The 15652-nt window shown below is 42.2% G+C and overlaps 1 protein-coding gene across 1 annotated transcript; it reads left to right on the top strand.

The window, feature by feature from the left end:
* Positions 1-1205: 1205 nt before the first annotated feature.
* Positions 1206-2875, top strand: LOC133082159 (spindlin-2). Its single transcript, XM_061178618.1, has 2 exons — positions 1206-1482; positions 2096-2875. The coding sequence occupies exon 2, from the start codon at positions 2098-2100 to the stop codon at positions 2872-2874; it is 777 nt and encodes a 258-aa protein (XP_061034601.1). The 5' UTR covers positions 1206-1482; positions 2096-2097; the 3' UTR covers position 2875.
* Positions 2876-15652: the final 12777 nt, after the last annotated feature.

Here is a 15652-nt window from a genome sequence, read left to right as displayed (position 1 = left end):
ATATTATGCGTAACTATTAAACATTCAGGTTGTTCACTGGGTTTTGGTTTGTTCAGTTGCTTTTTCTTCTGTATTATTTTGCTGCATTTTGCATTTTAATAGATCTGTTGATATTAGAGTAAATTCAGTGTAAAATTTTCCTCAAATTTTTAAAGAGTCATTCTAGCCTTCCTTAAAGAATACTTCTGCAACGAATTATAAAACCATCATTTTACCTAATTGTTTCTTATAAACTTATTTTTTTCTGAAGCTATCTTTTCTGATAAATAGATCAAATTATCAGTTATTGTGGAAACATAATCCCAATGTTCAATAATGGAAGAAAAGTTAAATTGTGGTCCCTGTAAAACTGAGTTTTATGGATCAAAGGCCATATATGCAGTAGGTACTCAATAAATATTTGATGAACGAATAAGAGAAATAATAGTTTTCAAAATATTTAATATTCTTAGAAGATGCATACTCTATATGGAAAAAATCAGGGCATTAACTTGCCTATGCAAAATGATCCCAGTTTCATAAGAGCCTAGAAAAATGGCAAGACAAATAACGAATATTAATATTTTGCTGGGAGCCCAAGGGAATGGGAGCTAGAATTGCAGTTGATTGTTTTCTTCCTATCAATTTTCTGAAATTTACACAGTGTTAACATTGTGGAAGGAATTCATTTGCAATAGAGTAAAAGTAAAAGAAAAAGAAAAGGGAGGAAATCCTTAAGAAGTAAAGTCCAGTAATGACCAGTAAGGAAAGATTACACAGAGATTGGGTCAAGATGGCAGACTGAGCACATTTCTCCCTCCCTACCACAAATTCCTGTAAATGACAGGAAAGGCATATTTATGTATAAAGAATAAATGCATAAGGGCACTGAGCAAAAGAAAAAACAAATTCCTGGGAGGTGGAAAGCAGATGGAGCAGGGGCACTGACAGGGTGGAGGTGGAGGTGAGCACAGGAGCCAAAGGGCCCTGAAAGGGAGGGGGGGAGAGAGGAGGGGGCAATAGGGTGGAGGATTATAGGCCCAGCTGCTCCAGATTTGGGAAAAGGGCGGGATCGGGAGACGAGGAGCACCACCCAGGCTCAAAGCACTGGTGGGCTTGAGAGTTGCAGTGGGGCAGGCAGTGTTTGGCAGGAAGGGGAGGCCTCTCTCCTGGCAGGAAGCTGCGCTACGGAAAGAGGGAGGAGACTACTGCACCAGTAGCGGCTGGTGGGAGCCCCATGTGGCAGAGGGGCTGCCACCACCAAGGGGGAGGCGGAGGGCCCGAGAGCAGAGTGCTGAAGACACCGCCGCCATCCTCCTCGCCTGCTCCGGCGCCCTCCTAAACACGCTCCTCGCCTAAGGATCCTCCCCTTCCAGCTCTTGCAAACACCCGGCTCCTCGCCTGCGGATCCTTCTTGGACGCAGGCTCACCGCAAAGGAAGCTGCGAGGTGTCCGATTTGCACACGTGAAGCCCGAGATCCAGGGCGGTGGACGCCAGGCAAGGCAAGGCCATTGGTGGGCGCTGGGATGGAAAAGGGGGATGGGATGGACTCCTGCAGGAGATAAGGGGTGGAGGCGGGCTCCGGGGTGGGAGGGGGGAGTGCAATGTGCAGTAGGAAAGGGGAATAGCGTAAGGAATCAGGCAAGACATTGAAGGTGAGCACGGGGAGGCGAGGGCGCTGGGGGCCAAGAAAGAGAGTGGGGGTGGACGGGGGGCGTGTGGGTAGCAGACTGGGGTGTTCAGAGCAGGAGGACAGTGAGCGAGTGCATGCGGGTCAGGGCGGTGGAGGGATAGGGGTTTTGCAGGGGATTGAGAGTGGGCGCCAGTGGCGGGTGACGGAGGCTGGGGTCTCTGAACAAGGAGGTAGCCCGCCCCCTCCTGCAGGGTTCCTAACCCCAGGCAGCACCACTGCCGCTGCCGCCTTCTCCCGCAGCCTCAAGGAACCTAGAAGGGAGAGCACTTTCAGGCACACAGCCAGGATTTCCAGCATTGCTGCCAGGCTCATGGGGAAATTTTAGGCGCTGGCGCAGGGTACCTGGAGACGACGCTGTCGGGAGAACTTCACCTTATGGCATATTGAATGTTCCTCTCTTATCTTCTCTCCTCCTCCTGCAGACATGAAAACCCCCAACTCGCAGGAGGCCGAAGGGCAACAAACCAGGGCAGTCGCAGGACGGGCCACTGGGTCTGCAAACATGACGAAGAGAAAAGCCTCCCAAAAGAAGCAGAGAGGCAGACCTTCGTCCCAGCCCCGCAGGAACATCGTGGGCTGCAGGATTTCACACGGATGGAAGGAAGGCGATGAGCCCATCACCCAGTGGAAAGGAACCGTTCTGGATCAGGTGCCTATAAATCCTTCTCTTTATCTGGTGAAATATGATGGAATTGACTGTGTCTATGGACTGGAACTTCACAGAGATGAAAGAGTTTTGTCTCTTAAAATTCTTTCCGACAGGGTGGCATCATCTCAAGTCAGTGATGCAAACCTTGCAAATACCATAATTGGTAAAGCTGTGGAACATATGTTTGAGGGTGAGCATGGTTCTAAGGATGAATGGAGAGGAATGGTCTTGGCCCAAGCACCTATCATGAAAGCCTGGTTTTATATTACCTATGAGAAAGATCCTGTCTTGTACATGTACCAGCTTCTAGATGATTATAAAGAAGGAGACCTCCGTATCATGCCAGAGTCCAGTGAGTCTCCTCCAGCAGAGAGGGAGCCAGGAGGAGTTGTAGATGGCCTGATAGGTAAACATGTGGAATATACCAAAGAAGATGGCTCCAAACGGATCGGCATGGTCATTCACCAAGTGGAAGCCAAACCCTCCGTGTATTTCATCAAGTTTGATGATGATTTCCATATCTATGTCTATGATTTGGTGAAAAAGTCCTAACTGTTAGGGTAAACTTTGCCACATTTGTGAAAACAAATGTGTACTTTGTAGACATGCAAAATAATGTTACTTTTCAGCGTATTGAAAGCTTTAGGGTCCCTGTTAATCCAACATCTTTGCCAGCATAACTGTTGTTTTGTCCTGAAAAATACAAATTTGTGTGGCCATGACACGCTGTGTGTAAGGAATTTGTCATGTTGAAACGATTGGGTGTGTTTGGTGGATGGGGCATGAAAGGAAGGAACAGCTGTAAATTCAGGCTGTGAATAAAGTTCAGCTAGTATCATAATCAGTCATCTAAAAATGGAATAGGACTTAGCTGGTCTGGTCTAGGGAGGGGGGAGGAGAAGGAACTAGAGATGGGCTGTGGGGGAAGGGAGAAGGGGAGGTGGCTGCTTAGGAGGAGGTGGGGAGGGGTCAGAAATGGAGAGGCTCCCTAGCAGGAGGGATGACCTAAGAGGGGGAGGCACCCAACTGGGAGGGGGTGAAGAATAACAGAAGGAGAGTGAGATCTTGAGGCTTAGAGGAAAACAGACAGAATAAATTGAGTAGAGAGGGACACAAAGACGTTTAGAAGAGATCCAGAGCAAGTGAGAGAAAGATGAAGTTGGCAGAGATCTGGGGAGAGGCTAAAAGGATACTTAAATGGAGGTCTATGCATGAGTGAGGGGCCAGAGGAGAGGGACACGGAGGAAGGAGGAATTCTAAGATGAAAGACTGACAGAGGGAGTGAGAATACAGAAAACAAGATATGGGGAGTGGGGTCCATGAGAGATGGGAAGACCCAAGGAAAAATAGGACTTCTGGCAATTTCCAAATTGCCCTCCCTAGCTCTGTGCACAAAGGAGGTGGCAACAGTCAAAGAAACCAGATGGATTGGAACTTCCCTAGAAGGACATTTTGACAGGAATGTCTCAAGAGTTAAGCAGGAGCCAAGTTTATACCTAAAAGGCTTTTATAATATCAGGGAGTTCATGCCACACCTGCTGAGCAGAACCCCAACCCTCAGCCTAAACACACTAACATGGCACTCCATAAACAGGGGCCTGTGGGCAGCTTCCTCGTATTTTCCAGAGGACCCAAGAGCAGTAAATCTCAGACCTGAAGGCCTTGGTTCCCTTCCCCTACACTGAATAAACGATTCTTGTGGGGAACGGGTCAGTGGGGTGCTCAGAACTTAAGAGATGTGCCACCTTGCATTTGGATAGCATTTTATCCAGAAAAATGGAAACTTGCTAAACCCAGGTACAGCACTCTCCTCACTGTTCTTCCTCCTCCTGGACTATACCTGGCCTCCTTACAGAGGAGGGGCATCAGAGGATTGAGCTTAATGTTTCTCTGCCGGGCATGGGGAATACTTGACTGTCCATGCTTCTCTCAGCAGCTGCCTGAAACCACAGGTGGCTCCACCCAGTGCTTCACCAGATGGAGGTCTGCTGCCTCCAGAAGCCCCATTCTGGCTATATCCCGACAAAGCCAGTGGCTACTGACCTTTCACAGGTACCTCCTGACCAGTCTTGCCCACTTCACGCACACGGGGAGCTGTGATGGAAATTTGTGCAGCTCTATTTCCAGGTGAGATAGATGGCATGCGCAGTTGGGCGGGGAGTTGTGACTTTGCATAACTAAGTTCTTCGACTGTATGGTGCCACATAGGTGGTTGGTGGGGAGAGGGTGTGGTAACCCCCAATAAATTCCCTCAGAGATACAATGTCCCAACATATGGGTCTTTGTCCTTCTCTCCTTCTTTCCTTTCCCCGGTCCAGCTGTGGAAGTTTCCTTCAAAACCCTCTCTCTGGTTTTCCCACTCCACACTTCACTGAAATATACCCCTACCCTCAAAGAAACAGTTCTGGTGACTCTCCACTGCCCAGGCTTCCTTAACTCCAGGCATAGCAGGGAGAGGGGGAGGCAGGGAGCTTCCAGGAGTTGAAAGAAGTTGGTAATTCCAGTTCATTCTCTCCACCCAACACGGCCTGAAGCTGTTTGCCTCAAGAATTACACAAGGCAAGCCCACCTCACCAGAACAGGGATAAGTTTTCTTTCATACGTCACATAATTCAGGCTAGCAAACACCTGCAGGCCACTCATGGGCCAATTTCAGCCCGCTGTCATATTTTGCTTGATCGTCATGTTTTTATCATTCTCCATTTTAAAATTAGCTACTTAGACATTTGGGGGATTTCACATTTCAAAAATCCACATTTCTGGCTTACCTGAAAAAATAAAAGCAAAAACAATAGACCAAGGATTAGGGCCCACATTCCAACAAGGATACAAGCAGCTGGCTCTGAGGAAGGGCTCAGCCATTTTAGACTCAGAATGCTCTCTCAAGGGGGCCACACCCCCAGTTGGCCTGCTTCACTCTAATAAAATGCCCAGTTGTCTCCTGGAGGCACTTGCATTGGTAGTTTTGGGGCTAAGCCCAGGGAAAATTGCCTAGCCCCCCTTTGGCTTACTTTAACTCCATTTGCTTTTTAATTTATTTGCTCTATCTTCATCTCACCAATACTTACTTCAGGTGGTCTCTCTGCCAGGCAGTCTTCTAGACACAGGTCCATATGATATGGTTATAAACAAAAGAAACAAATAAATAATCTTATCTTCATGGAACTTTCATATTAGTGTGGGAGACAGTAGCCAAGAGACAATAAGTAAAATATAAAGTATTTTCAAAGTGATAAGTGTTAAGAAGGAAAAAATAAAGCAAAGAACAGGGGGACTGAAATTCCAAGGAGGAGGCTGAAGAGTGGGCCTCACTGAGAGCCTGGTTTTTGAGTAAAGACCTGAAGGCAATGAGAGAACTGGCCCTGTGGCTGTCTGGGGAAGGAGCATTCCAGGTAGCGGGACAGCAAGTGCTGAGGTCCCAAGGCAGGAGTAGGCCTGGCATGTTCAAGGAACACTGAGGATACCAGCATGGCTGGAGCTGAGTGAGCAAGGTAGAGAATATCAGGAAGTGAGTTCAGAGAGGTGATGGGGATCTGGGAGAAGCAGATAGCTTGGAGCCTCGGAGGGCCTAGAATGGAATTTGACTTTTACACTGTGTGTGATGGGGAGCCATTCGAGTATTTTCAGCAGAAGCACAACATGATTTGTCTCATATTTTAACAGGATCACTGGCGACTCTGGAGTATAATCTGTAATGGGGTACAAGGAGGGAGAAAGGAACATCAAATATTTCAGTGAAACAGAGGAGAGACCTAGAAAGATATTTGAATATAAGAAACTGAAATCATAATAGAGGTGACATTTCAGATGAATGAGAAAAGACATTTTATTCAATAAACTGTGCAGTATTAATCTATTTTCCATATGCTAGGAAATACACTCCAATCCCTTCATCATACCTTGCATACAAAATGAATTCCAAATGGTTAAAAAGTTAATATTCAATTTAGGAAGTAGCATTTATAAAATTTTAAAATAAAATGGAAGAGAGTGCTTATATTTTTTCCCATGGAATTGGTGAAAATTTCTTTTAAAGCTAAAAAATTGACAGATTTTGATGGAAATTTTGATAAATGTTATTATATTAAAATATGAATCCCCTAATTTGAAAAAATCATGCTATACAAAGTGGGACAAAATAAGATTAGGCTACTAACTTTGATAGTGAAAATACAAGAAATAAATAAAAATATTTCAATAAGAATAAAACAAACAGCCCATAGAGAACTTAGCAAAAAATATGAACAGAGATTTCCAAAATAGATCATATGGTCAGTAAACCTGCATTATCTTAATCTGCTCCCCATTACCTTACTCTATCCTTTCCATCCACATATCTTCTAACATGCTATATAGTTTACTTAGTTAATAACTTTATTTTTTTCTCCTTGACAGAATATAAGGTCCATAAGTATTTGATTTTCCTTCCTTTTTTTTTTACTGAGGTATCACAGATACTTAAAATAGTATCTAGCATGTGGTAGTTGCTTAGTAAATATATCTTGGCTTTATGTCTCACTAGGAATCAGAAAAATGGAAATTGAAATCACATACGCTTTTATATGCATCAGATGAGCAGCATGTTGAAGTTCAAAAATATTTGTTGTCATCCAGATAAAAAAGTGGGAGATCCCATCCACTGTTAGTGGGAGTTCAGTTGGAGATAAGTTTGCCATTACCTAGTGAGTTTGAAGATGGCATATTTCCAATAATTTTACTGTTATACATTGTTGGAGGACAATATTGTATGGATCTCTGTACATTTTGCAAGCAAGAGAATGAATGGTTTTGGTTTACCACATTCCTTTGAAGGATGTTTGAATAACAAACATCTTTGCGAGATGGGATAGTGGTTCCCTCTGTAGCAATGAGCAGGAATGCTTACTGCAATATAATAAATATAATGTCTCCTTCCAGAACAAGAGGAAGGCATGTTCACTGCCCATTATAAAAGATTAAGTTAATTAAACTAGTTTCCTTTCTTCTAATGCAATCTACTGTGTATACATGTGTCTCATGCCCACTTCCTATCACCCTGTGTTAAGTGGGACTCAGGGATTCAGGGTAAAACTGCTTATCAGTCTGACTATGGCTGTTGCTGTGAATAATAAACTGTTAACAAGGAGGAATTGAGGAAATGGTTGCAGGATGAGTACCAGGAAGTAGGTTCAAAGACAGGCTGGAATCATGCATTATTTCTTGATAATTCAACTCCTGGTGAGACAACTTGCTCCTCAGTCTGGTCATTAACCTCAGGCCCACTACATTGTAACAAATAGTACTAAGATTGATCCTAGGTAAGCAGAAGTTTTTGTATCCTTTCAGATAATAGTGACAGAGACACACACACAATGACCCAGAGTTGAAGGAAATCACAAGCACCCCAGGCACAAACTGGAGAATCCTTAGAACTTTTGGTAGCTGGCTTGGGAGATGAGAGTGCTGGACAGGTAATGATTGTAAATGAAGAATGTAAACAGCTGGCCTACTCAACCACAGCTGCTATAAGTAGAAAAATAATTAGAGATGACAATGAGTCCTCTCTGTCCCCAATGGAGATCAGATGCCATACGCATTCAACTGAGTAGGTTGGAGAATTTTGGTGAGGGGAGAGAATCAAACTTTTATGGCTCTGTTAGATATGGATGCCCAAGTCACTATTCTACAGGACCCGTGGAGGGGAACAGCATCCAGATTTGGGACATAGGTTTTGGCCAGCTTTAGAATAGGAAAAACCTGAATATGACCTTGTGAATGAAACATTTTGGGCCAATATTTTGCAATCTCGGTGTTACCTCCACATCTAAACATATAGTAGGAAAAGATGTTTGTATTTTCCTGTCCCATAAGTGCTAGATGAAACTCAGCCACATGTAGAGAAGAATTAAGTGGGAAACATGAATTGCTCTGCCACCAGCCTCTCTGGAGGATCATCCTGGGTGGTTTCACACAAAGAATATAGAATCCCAGGAGGAATAAAGAAATTTACAGCCCTGATTAAATACTTAAAGGAAGCAGGGGAAGAAAGAAATGCAGGATCTCTATAGAACAGCCATGTATGCCCAGTGTAAAAGTTTAAGAAGAGCTGAAGGCTTATAGTGGATTATTGTCAAATAAATTCAGTTGTTTCTTCTATAGTCTCAGCAATTGCATACAATGTGACTCTAACTGAATCCATTACACACACTAATTTGAACATTGGCAGCACCTTCTTTCCCATACTACTGGCTACCTGAGGATCAAGATCTGTTCACATTTATGTGACAGGGCATGTCATATATGTTTTGTAGTATTCCTCTGGGTTACCTAAACTTCATTGCCATTTGTGAAAATCAGATAGGTCAGAATTTAGTGTAAGTGCTTATAGACTCTGATTTGTAAAGTTTTCACCTATATACATGGTGTCCTGATGGCTGACCTTCAGAAGCTTCAGTTTTGTGTTGGTTGTGGTATTATCATAAATTTCCTAGGAAGAGTGGCAGAAAATCTTCAACAAAATTCAGTCAGCTGCTTGCCTAGTAATGTTTCTTGGGACTTTGCAGACAGATTCACGATACTGAGTCCTTAGGCAGTCAAGGAAAATTTGTTGTCTATTCAGCCCCCCACCACTAAAAAGGAGGTCTGTCACCAAGCTGGATCTCTCGGATATTGGAAACAGTTTGTGATTGTTTGGGCATTCTGTTTTGTCCTTTATATTAGCTAACCCATAAATTAGCATCTTTTGAGTGGGGCCCAAAACAACATTCTGCTATGGAAACTGTCCAGCAAGCTGTGTCATGCTTTATATCTTTAGGGCCCTATATTCATACTGACCAATTTGAGATTTAAGGCTCTGTAACTGATGATTTTCCAATTGGAGTCTCTGGCAAAGGGGAACATTCTCTGCCTGAAGGTGTGCCTTGGGATTTTGGACTCAGCTTCTCCTTGATATGTATGTTAGATATATCCCTATTGAAAAGCATCTATTTTCAAAACTGAACAACTAAACCATGGAGGCCTTGTGTCTCTCTAGCCTGTTGTGCCCTTTACCTGGCCACACCCTGATGGCATATGGACTTTACATGAAAAAGTGGGTATTACACCTTCAGGGAAACTCTATTAACCACTCTGCCACCTGAAGTAAAACTTCTGGCTGAGGCCTTTATTCATTTAGAGGTTCAACTAAATCCCTAGGCCTGGTTCACTGATGGTTTGGATAAGCTGAAACCTGTTGGGTGTCCACTGTGCTGCTACATATGTTCAATCTCACTACCAGCTAAGCAGAATTGAAAGCAGATGGTGGTCACACTCCTCAGTGTCCAGACTCAAGGGCATTTTCACAGGTCTTTGTAATACTCCCCTAGATGAAGTTTGTCCTATTTTTAATGACTCAACATTTTGACAATAGCCTAGTTGTTTGGTCTCCCACATGGAAAGATACAGACTTGCAGACTAAATACACCCCTCTATGAAGCTTCAAACCATGGAATCAGAGGAGTGATATTACCAAGATGGTGACCAATTGTCCTAACTTCATTCCCACTCACAAGAAGAACAACTAGTCATGGACAAAACACCACTGAGAAAATAATAGAACATGGGATGAGACTGAAGAACCCCTCCTGCACCACAGAGACCAAAACAGTCCACACTAGAAGATTAAGAGTGGCTACATGCTGACTGCATTGCCAGTCCCCCAGGCTGGCACTGCACCACACTGAGAGATCTCCCCAAGACTACAGTTCCTCCGGTGAGAAAGAGAGCCCAGGTTAGGCATCCAGGTCCCAGCATTATGGGTTGCTTCTTGGTTGTCCCCACTCTGGTCTTGCCTCACAGGGATTGTGGAGAAATGTGTGTCGCTTGCCCACTGAGAATCTAGTTGTGATGGAGAAGGAGGGGGCTTGCAACAACCAGCACATGGGTCTTGGCAGACTGAGTTCCTCCCGTAGCACCCATGTAATCGTCCCGACAAACAGCTTTTCTCATCTGCAGAAAACAGACTGTAGTGCAGTCTGACCAGGGAACTTGGCTGGGTGCAGGACTGCCTGATTCAAGCTCTCAAACAAAGAGCCTTGCAGGATCTGGAGCTCTGCCCACCGTCTACCCAGGTAGGGAGATAGTCATAGCCCAGCCCATGATTGAGTGTAGCTCCTGGCCATTCGCTGACCAGGAAGAATAAGTGGGAGCACCTGGGAGGCTTCTTGGAGCCAGCTTCCCTGCACCATATGGCAGAGGAACTAATTCATAGCCCCACATGCTGCTGAATGTAACTCCCAGCCCCACCCAACAAGAAAGCCTAGCCAGAACACCTGGAGAGCTGGGTAGCCCAGCAACGCTTGAGCAGAGAACACAGCAGGCAGAGCTTATCATCCACAGAGAACAGTCAGGGTCTCAGTTCAGCCAGAGAATTGGGGCATGGGTCAGCTTCAGTCAAGACCACAAGCAAAGAGTCTTGCTGGCTTTGGAGCTAGTTCTCCCACTCTGCCCAGGCAGGAAAACAAATTCATAGCCCCACCCACTGTTGAATACAGCATTCAGTCTTCCCAGCAAGGGAACATAACAGAGCACACAGGAAGCTCTCTAGCCCATCCAACAGCCCTGCTTTTGGTTGCAGTTGAACAGAGACCACAGCCTGTGATTTTCCCCAACGTCAGAGCAAAACTGGTGGCCATGTCTGGCCTGGGAGTTCAGTGCACAGTCTTGCCTAATTCAGGTTCCCAAACAATGAGCCATGCAGAACCTAGAGCCTGTTCAGCTGCCACAGCAGGCAGGGAAACTACTTCATAGCCCCACCTACTACTGAGAATAGTACTCAGTCCTGTTGATCTAGGAAGCCTGAGCAGAGAACCCAGGCAACTGCAGAGCCCAGCCTACAGCCTTGCTTAGACAGGGAATCAAGCCAGAGTTCATATACAACTTTTCTTAATCAGCATCACCCTCTCTTGACCTCAGAGCTTTGCAGTGGCCTCACCCAAAAACAGATCTTGGTAGCAAGCCCGACCTGCCCAAGGACATTACCGCAGATATGTACAGAAACCCAAACTGAACTGACTGGAGGACTGTCTCTTTCAAAGAGAACCTATAAAGTCTAAAAGAGGAGACTGCTAACTCAAACACACAGATACCAACAAAAGGAATCAAGGATCACAAACAATCAGAAAAACATGACAACACCAAAGAAAACTAATAAATCTCCAGTAACTGACTTAAAGAAATGGAGACTTTTAAAAAACATCTTTATTGGAGTATAATTGCTTTACAATGTTGTCTTAGTTTCTGCTGTATAACAAAGTGAATCAGCTATACTTATACATATATCCCCATATCCCCTCCCTCTTACGTCTCCCTCCCACCCTCCCTATCCCACCCCTCTAGGTGGTCACAAAGCACCAAGCTGATCTCCCTGTGCTATGCAGCTGCTTCCCACTAGTCATCCATTTTACATCTAGTAGTAAATACTACCAAATGTATGCTACTATTCTACATACTAAATGTATGTCAATGCTACGCTCTCACTTCATCCCAGCTTACACTTCCCCCTCCCTGTGTCCTCAAGTCCATTCTCTACATCTGTGTCTTTATTCCTGTCCTGTCCCTAGGTTCTTCATAACTTTTTTTTTTTTAGATTCCATATATATGTGTTAGCATACGGTATTTGTTTTTCTCTTTCTGACTTACCTCACTCTGTGTGACAGACTCTAGGTCCATCTACCTCACTGCAAATAACTCAATTTCGTTTCTTTTAATGGGTGACTAATATTCCATTGTATATATGTGTCACGTCTTCTTTATCCATTCATCTGTCGTTGGAACGTAGGTTGCTTCCATGTCCTGGCTATTGTAAGTAGTGCTGCAATGAGCATTGTGGTACATGACTCTTTTTGAATTATGGTTTTCTCAGGGTATATGCTCAGTAGTGGGATTGCTGGGTCATATGGTAGTTCTATTTTTAGTATTTTAAGGAACTTCCATACTGTTCTCCATAGTAGCTGTATCAATTTACATTCCCACCAACAGTGCAAGAAGGTTCCCTTTTCTCCACACCCTCTCCAGCATTTACTGTTTGTAGATTTTTTGATGATGGCCATTCTGACTGGTGTGAGGTGATACCTCACTGTAGTTTTGATTTGCATTTCTCTAATGATTAATGATGTTGAGCATTCTTTCATGTGTTTCTTGGCAATCTGTACATCTTCTTTGGAGAAATGTCTATTTAGATCTTCTGTGCATTTTTGATTGGGTTGTTTGTTTTTTTGATGCTGAGCTGCATGAGCTGCTTGTACATTTTGGAGATTAATCCTTTGTCAGTTGCTTCATGTGCAAATATTTTCTCCCATTCTGAGGGTTGTCTTTTCGTCTTGTTTATGGTTTCCTTTGCTGTGCAAAAGCTTTTAAGTTTCATTAGGTCCCATTTGTATATTTTTTGTTTTTATTTCCAAGAAATGGAGATTTATGAACTATCAAGTAAAACAAATTCAGAATAAATCTCATAGAGAAGTTTAATGAACTACAAAAATACACAAACAATTAAATTAAATTAAGAAAACAATGTTTGAACAAAATAAGAAGTTCAACAAAGAAATAGACACTACTAAAAAAACAGAAAACCTAGAGCTCAAAAATAAAATGACAGAAATGAGGAATTCAATAGAGAGCTTCAAAAGCAGACTTGAACATGCAAAAGAAAGAATCAGTGACCTAAAAGGCAGAACTTTTGAAATTGTTCAGTCAGAAGAGCAAAAAGAAAAAAGAATATAAAAGTGAAGAAATCTGGTGTGATTTATGGTACACAGACAAAAGAAACAATATCCACATTATGGGAATTCCACAAGGAAAAGAGAAAAATAAAGGGACAAAAAGTATATTAATAACAATAATAGCTAAAGCTTTCTAAACCTGGGGAGAGAAATGGACATCCAGATTTATGAGGCCCAAAAGGCCCCAAATAGGTTGAACTTGAATAGAGCTACACTGAGACATATGATAAGTAAATTGTTAAATCTGAAGACAAAGAATTTTTTTGGAAGAAGAGAAAAGAGATAAGTTATACATAAGGGAACCCCCCCAATGACTGTGGGTGGATTTATTAGCAGAAACTTTTAAGATCAGGAGAGAATGGGATGACATATTCAAAGATTGAAAGAAAAACTTTCAACAGAGAATTCTATACCAGGCAAGAAGTTCTTCAGAAATGAATGCGAGATAATGACTTTCCCAAACAAACAAAAGCTGAGGGATTTCATCACCACAAGACCTGCCTTACAAGAAATGCTAAAGGGATTCCTTTGAGTGTAAGTAAAAGGGCATTTATTAACATCACACAGACATGATAAGGTAGTGAAAAAATTAATGGTAATCGTAAATATAGAGTAAAAGTTAGATTATCTAATATGGTAATGGTGGTGCATACTTCATTTACAACTGTAGTTTGAAAGATAAAAACAAACAGTATCTCTTAGAGGAAAACATAGGCAGAACACTCTATGACATAAATCACAGCAAGATCCTATTTGACACACCTCCTAGAGAAATGGAAATAAAAACAAAAATAAACAAATTGTACCTAATGAAACTTAAAAGCTTTTGCACAGCAAAGGAAACCATAAACAAGATGGAACGACAACCCTCAGAATGGGAGAAAATATTTGCAAACGAAGAAACTGACAAAGGATTAATCTCCAAAATATACAAGCAGCTCATGCAGCTCAATATCAAAAAAAAACAAACAACCCAATCAAAAAATGGGCAGAAGACCTAAATAGACATTTCTCCAAAGAAGATATACAGATTGCCAACAAACACATGAAAGGATGCTCAACATCACTAATCATCAGAGAAATGTAAATCAAACCTACAATGAGGTATCATGTAACACCAGTCAGAATGGCCATCATCCAAAAATCTACAAACAATAAATGCTGAAGAGGGTGTGGAGAAAAGGGAACCTTCTTGCACTGTTGGTGGGAATGTAATTTGATACAGCCACTATGGAGAACAGTATGGAGGTTCCTTAAAATACTAAAAATAGAACTACCATATGACCCAGCAATCCCACTACTGGACATATACCCTGAGAAAACCATAATTCAAAAAGAGTCATGTACCACAATGCTCATTACAACACTATTTACAATAGCCAGGACATGGAAGCAACCTAAGGTCCAATGACAGATGAATGGATAAAGAAGATGTGGCACATATATACAATGGAATATTATTCAGCCATAAAAAGAAACAAAATTGAGTTATTTGTAGTGAGGTGGATGGACCTAGAGACTGTCATACAGAGTGAAGTAAGTCAGAAAGAGAAAAACAAATACTGTATGCTAACACATATATATGGAATCTAAAAAAAAAAAAAAAAGGTTCTGAAGAACCTGGGGGGAAGACAGGAATAAAGACGCAGACATAGAGAATGGACTTGAAGACATGGTGGGGGGAAGGGTAAGCTGGGACGAAGTGAGAGAGTGGCACTGACATATATACACTACCAAATGTAAAATAGATAGCTAGTGGGAAGGAGCCACAGAACACAGAGAGATCAGCTCAGTGCTCTGTGACCACCTAGAGGGGTGGGATAAGGAGGGTGGGAGGGAGAAGTAAGAGGGAGGGGATATGGGGATATATGTATACGTATAGCTGATTCACTTTGTTATCCAGCAGAAACTAACACAACAATGTAATTTTACTACAATAAAGATGTTTAAAAAAACAGTAAAAATAACCATAACTATAATAATCTGTTGTTGGACACACAATATAAAAATATGTAAACTGTAGCATCAATAACCTAAAATGTGAAGGGAAGAGAATTAAAATGTAAAGTTTAGGAATACTATCAAAGTTAAGCTATTATCCATTTAAAAAAGTGTTATATTTTAATATATTTTATGTAAGCCATATGGTAACCACAAGAGAAAAAACTGTAGAAATTACACAAAGAACATCATAAAATAGTCATAGCATATTGATACCAAAAGTCTTCAAATCACAGAAAGACAGCAAGATAAGAAGCAAGAAACTATGAATCTAAAAAACAGCCAGAAAACAATTGTAAAAATGCAATAGTTAGTCCTTACCTATCAATAAGCACCCTAAACATAAATAGATTAAATTGAAATTAATAGAATGGCTGAATAGATTTTTTTTTAATCCATTAGGCTGCCTAAAGGAGACTCACTGTAGCCTTAAAGACACACATATACTGAGAGTGAAGGGATGGACAAGAAATTTCAAGCAAATGGTATCCTATAAAAAGTAGGATTAGCTGTCCTTTTATCAGACAAAATAGGCTTTAAAATAGGCTTTATGCCAAAAATGAAAAACAAAAACAAAAAAAAAAGAAAACAGA

Source organism: Eubalaena glacialis, chromosome X (assembly GCF_028564815.1).
Source record: "Eubalaena glacialis isolate mEubGla1 chromosome X, mEubGla1.1.hap2.+ XY, whole genome shotgun sequence".
In the NCBI taxonomy this organism is placed as follows: Eukaryota; Metazoa; Chordata; class Mammalia; order Artiodactyla; family Balaenidae; genus Eubalaena; species Eubalaena glacialis.
The sequence above is the reverse complement of the archived record's forward strand: the minus strand, read 5'-3'. Positions and strand labels throughout refer to the sequence as shown.

Bases quoted from the DNA above. Each gene is read 5' to 3' on its own strand.
- LOC133082159 (XM_061178618.1), top strand. From the start codon at position 2,098: ATGAAAACCCCCAACTCGCAGGAGGCCGAAGGGCAACAAACCAGGGCA.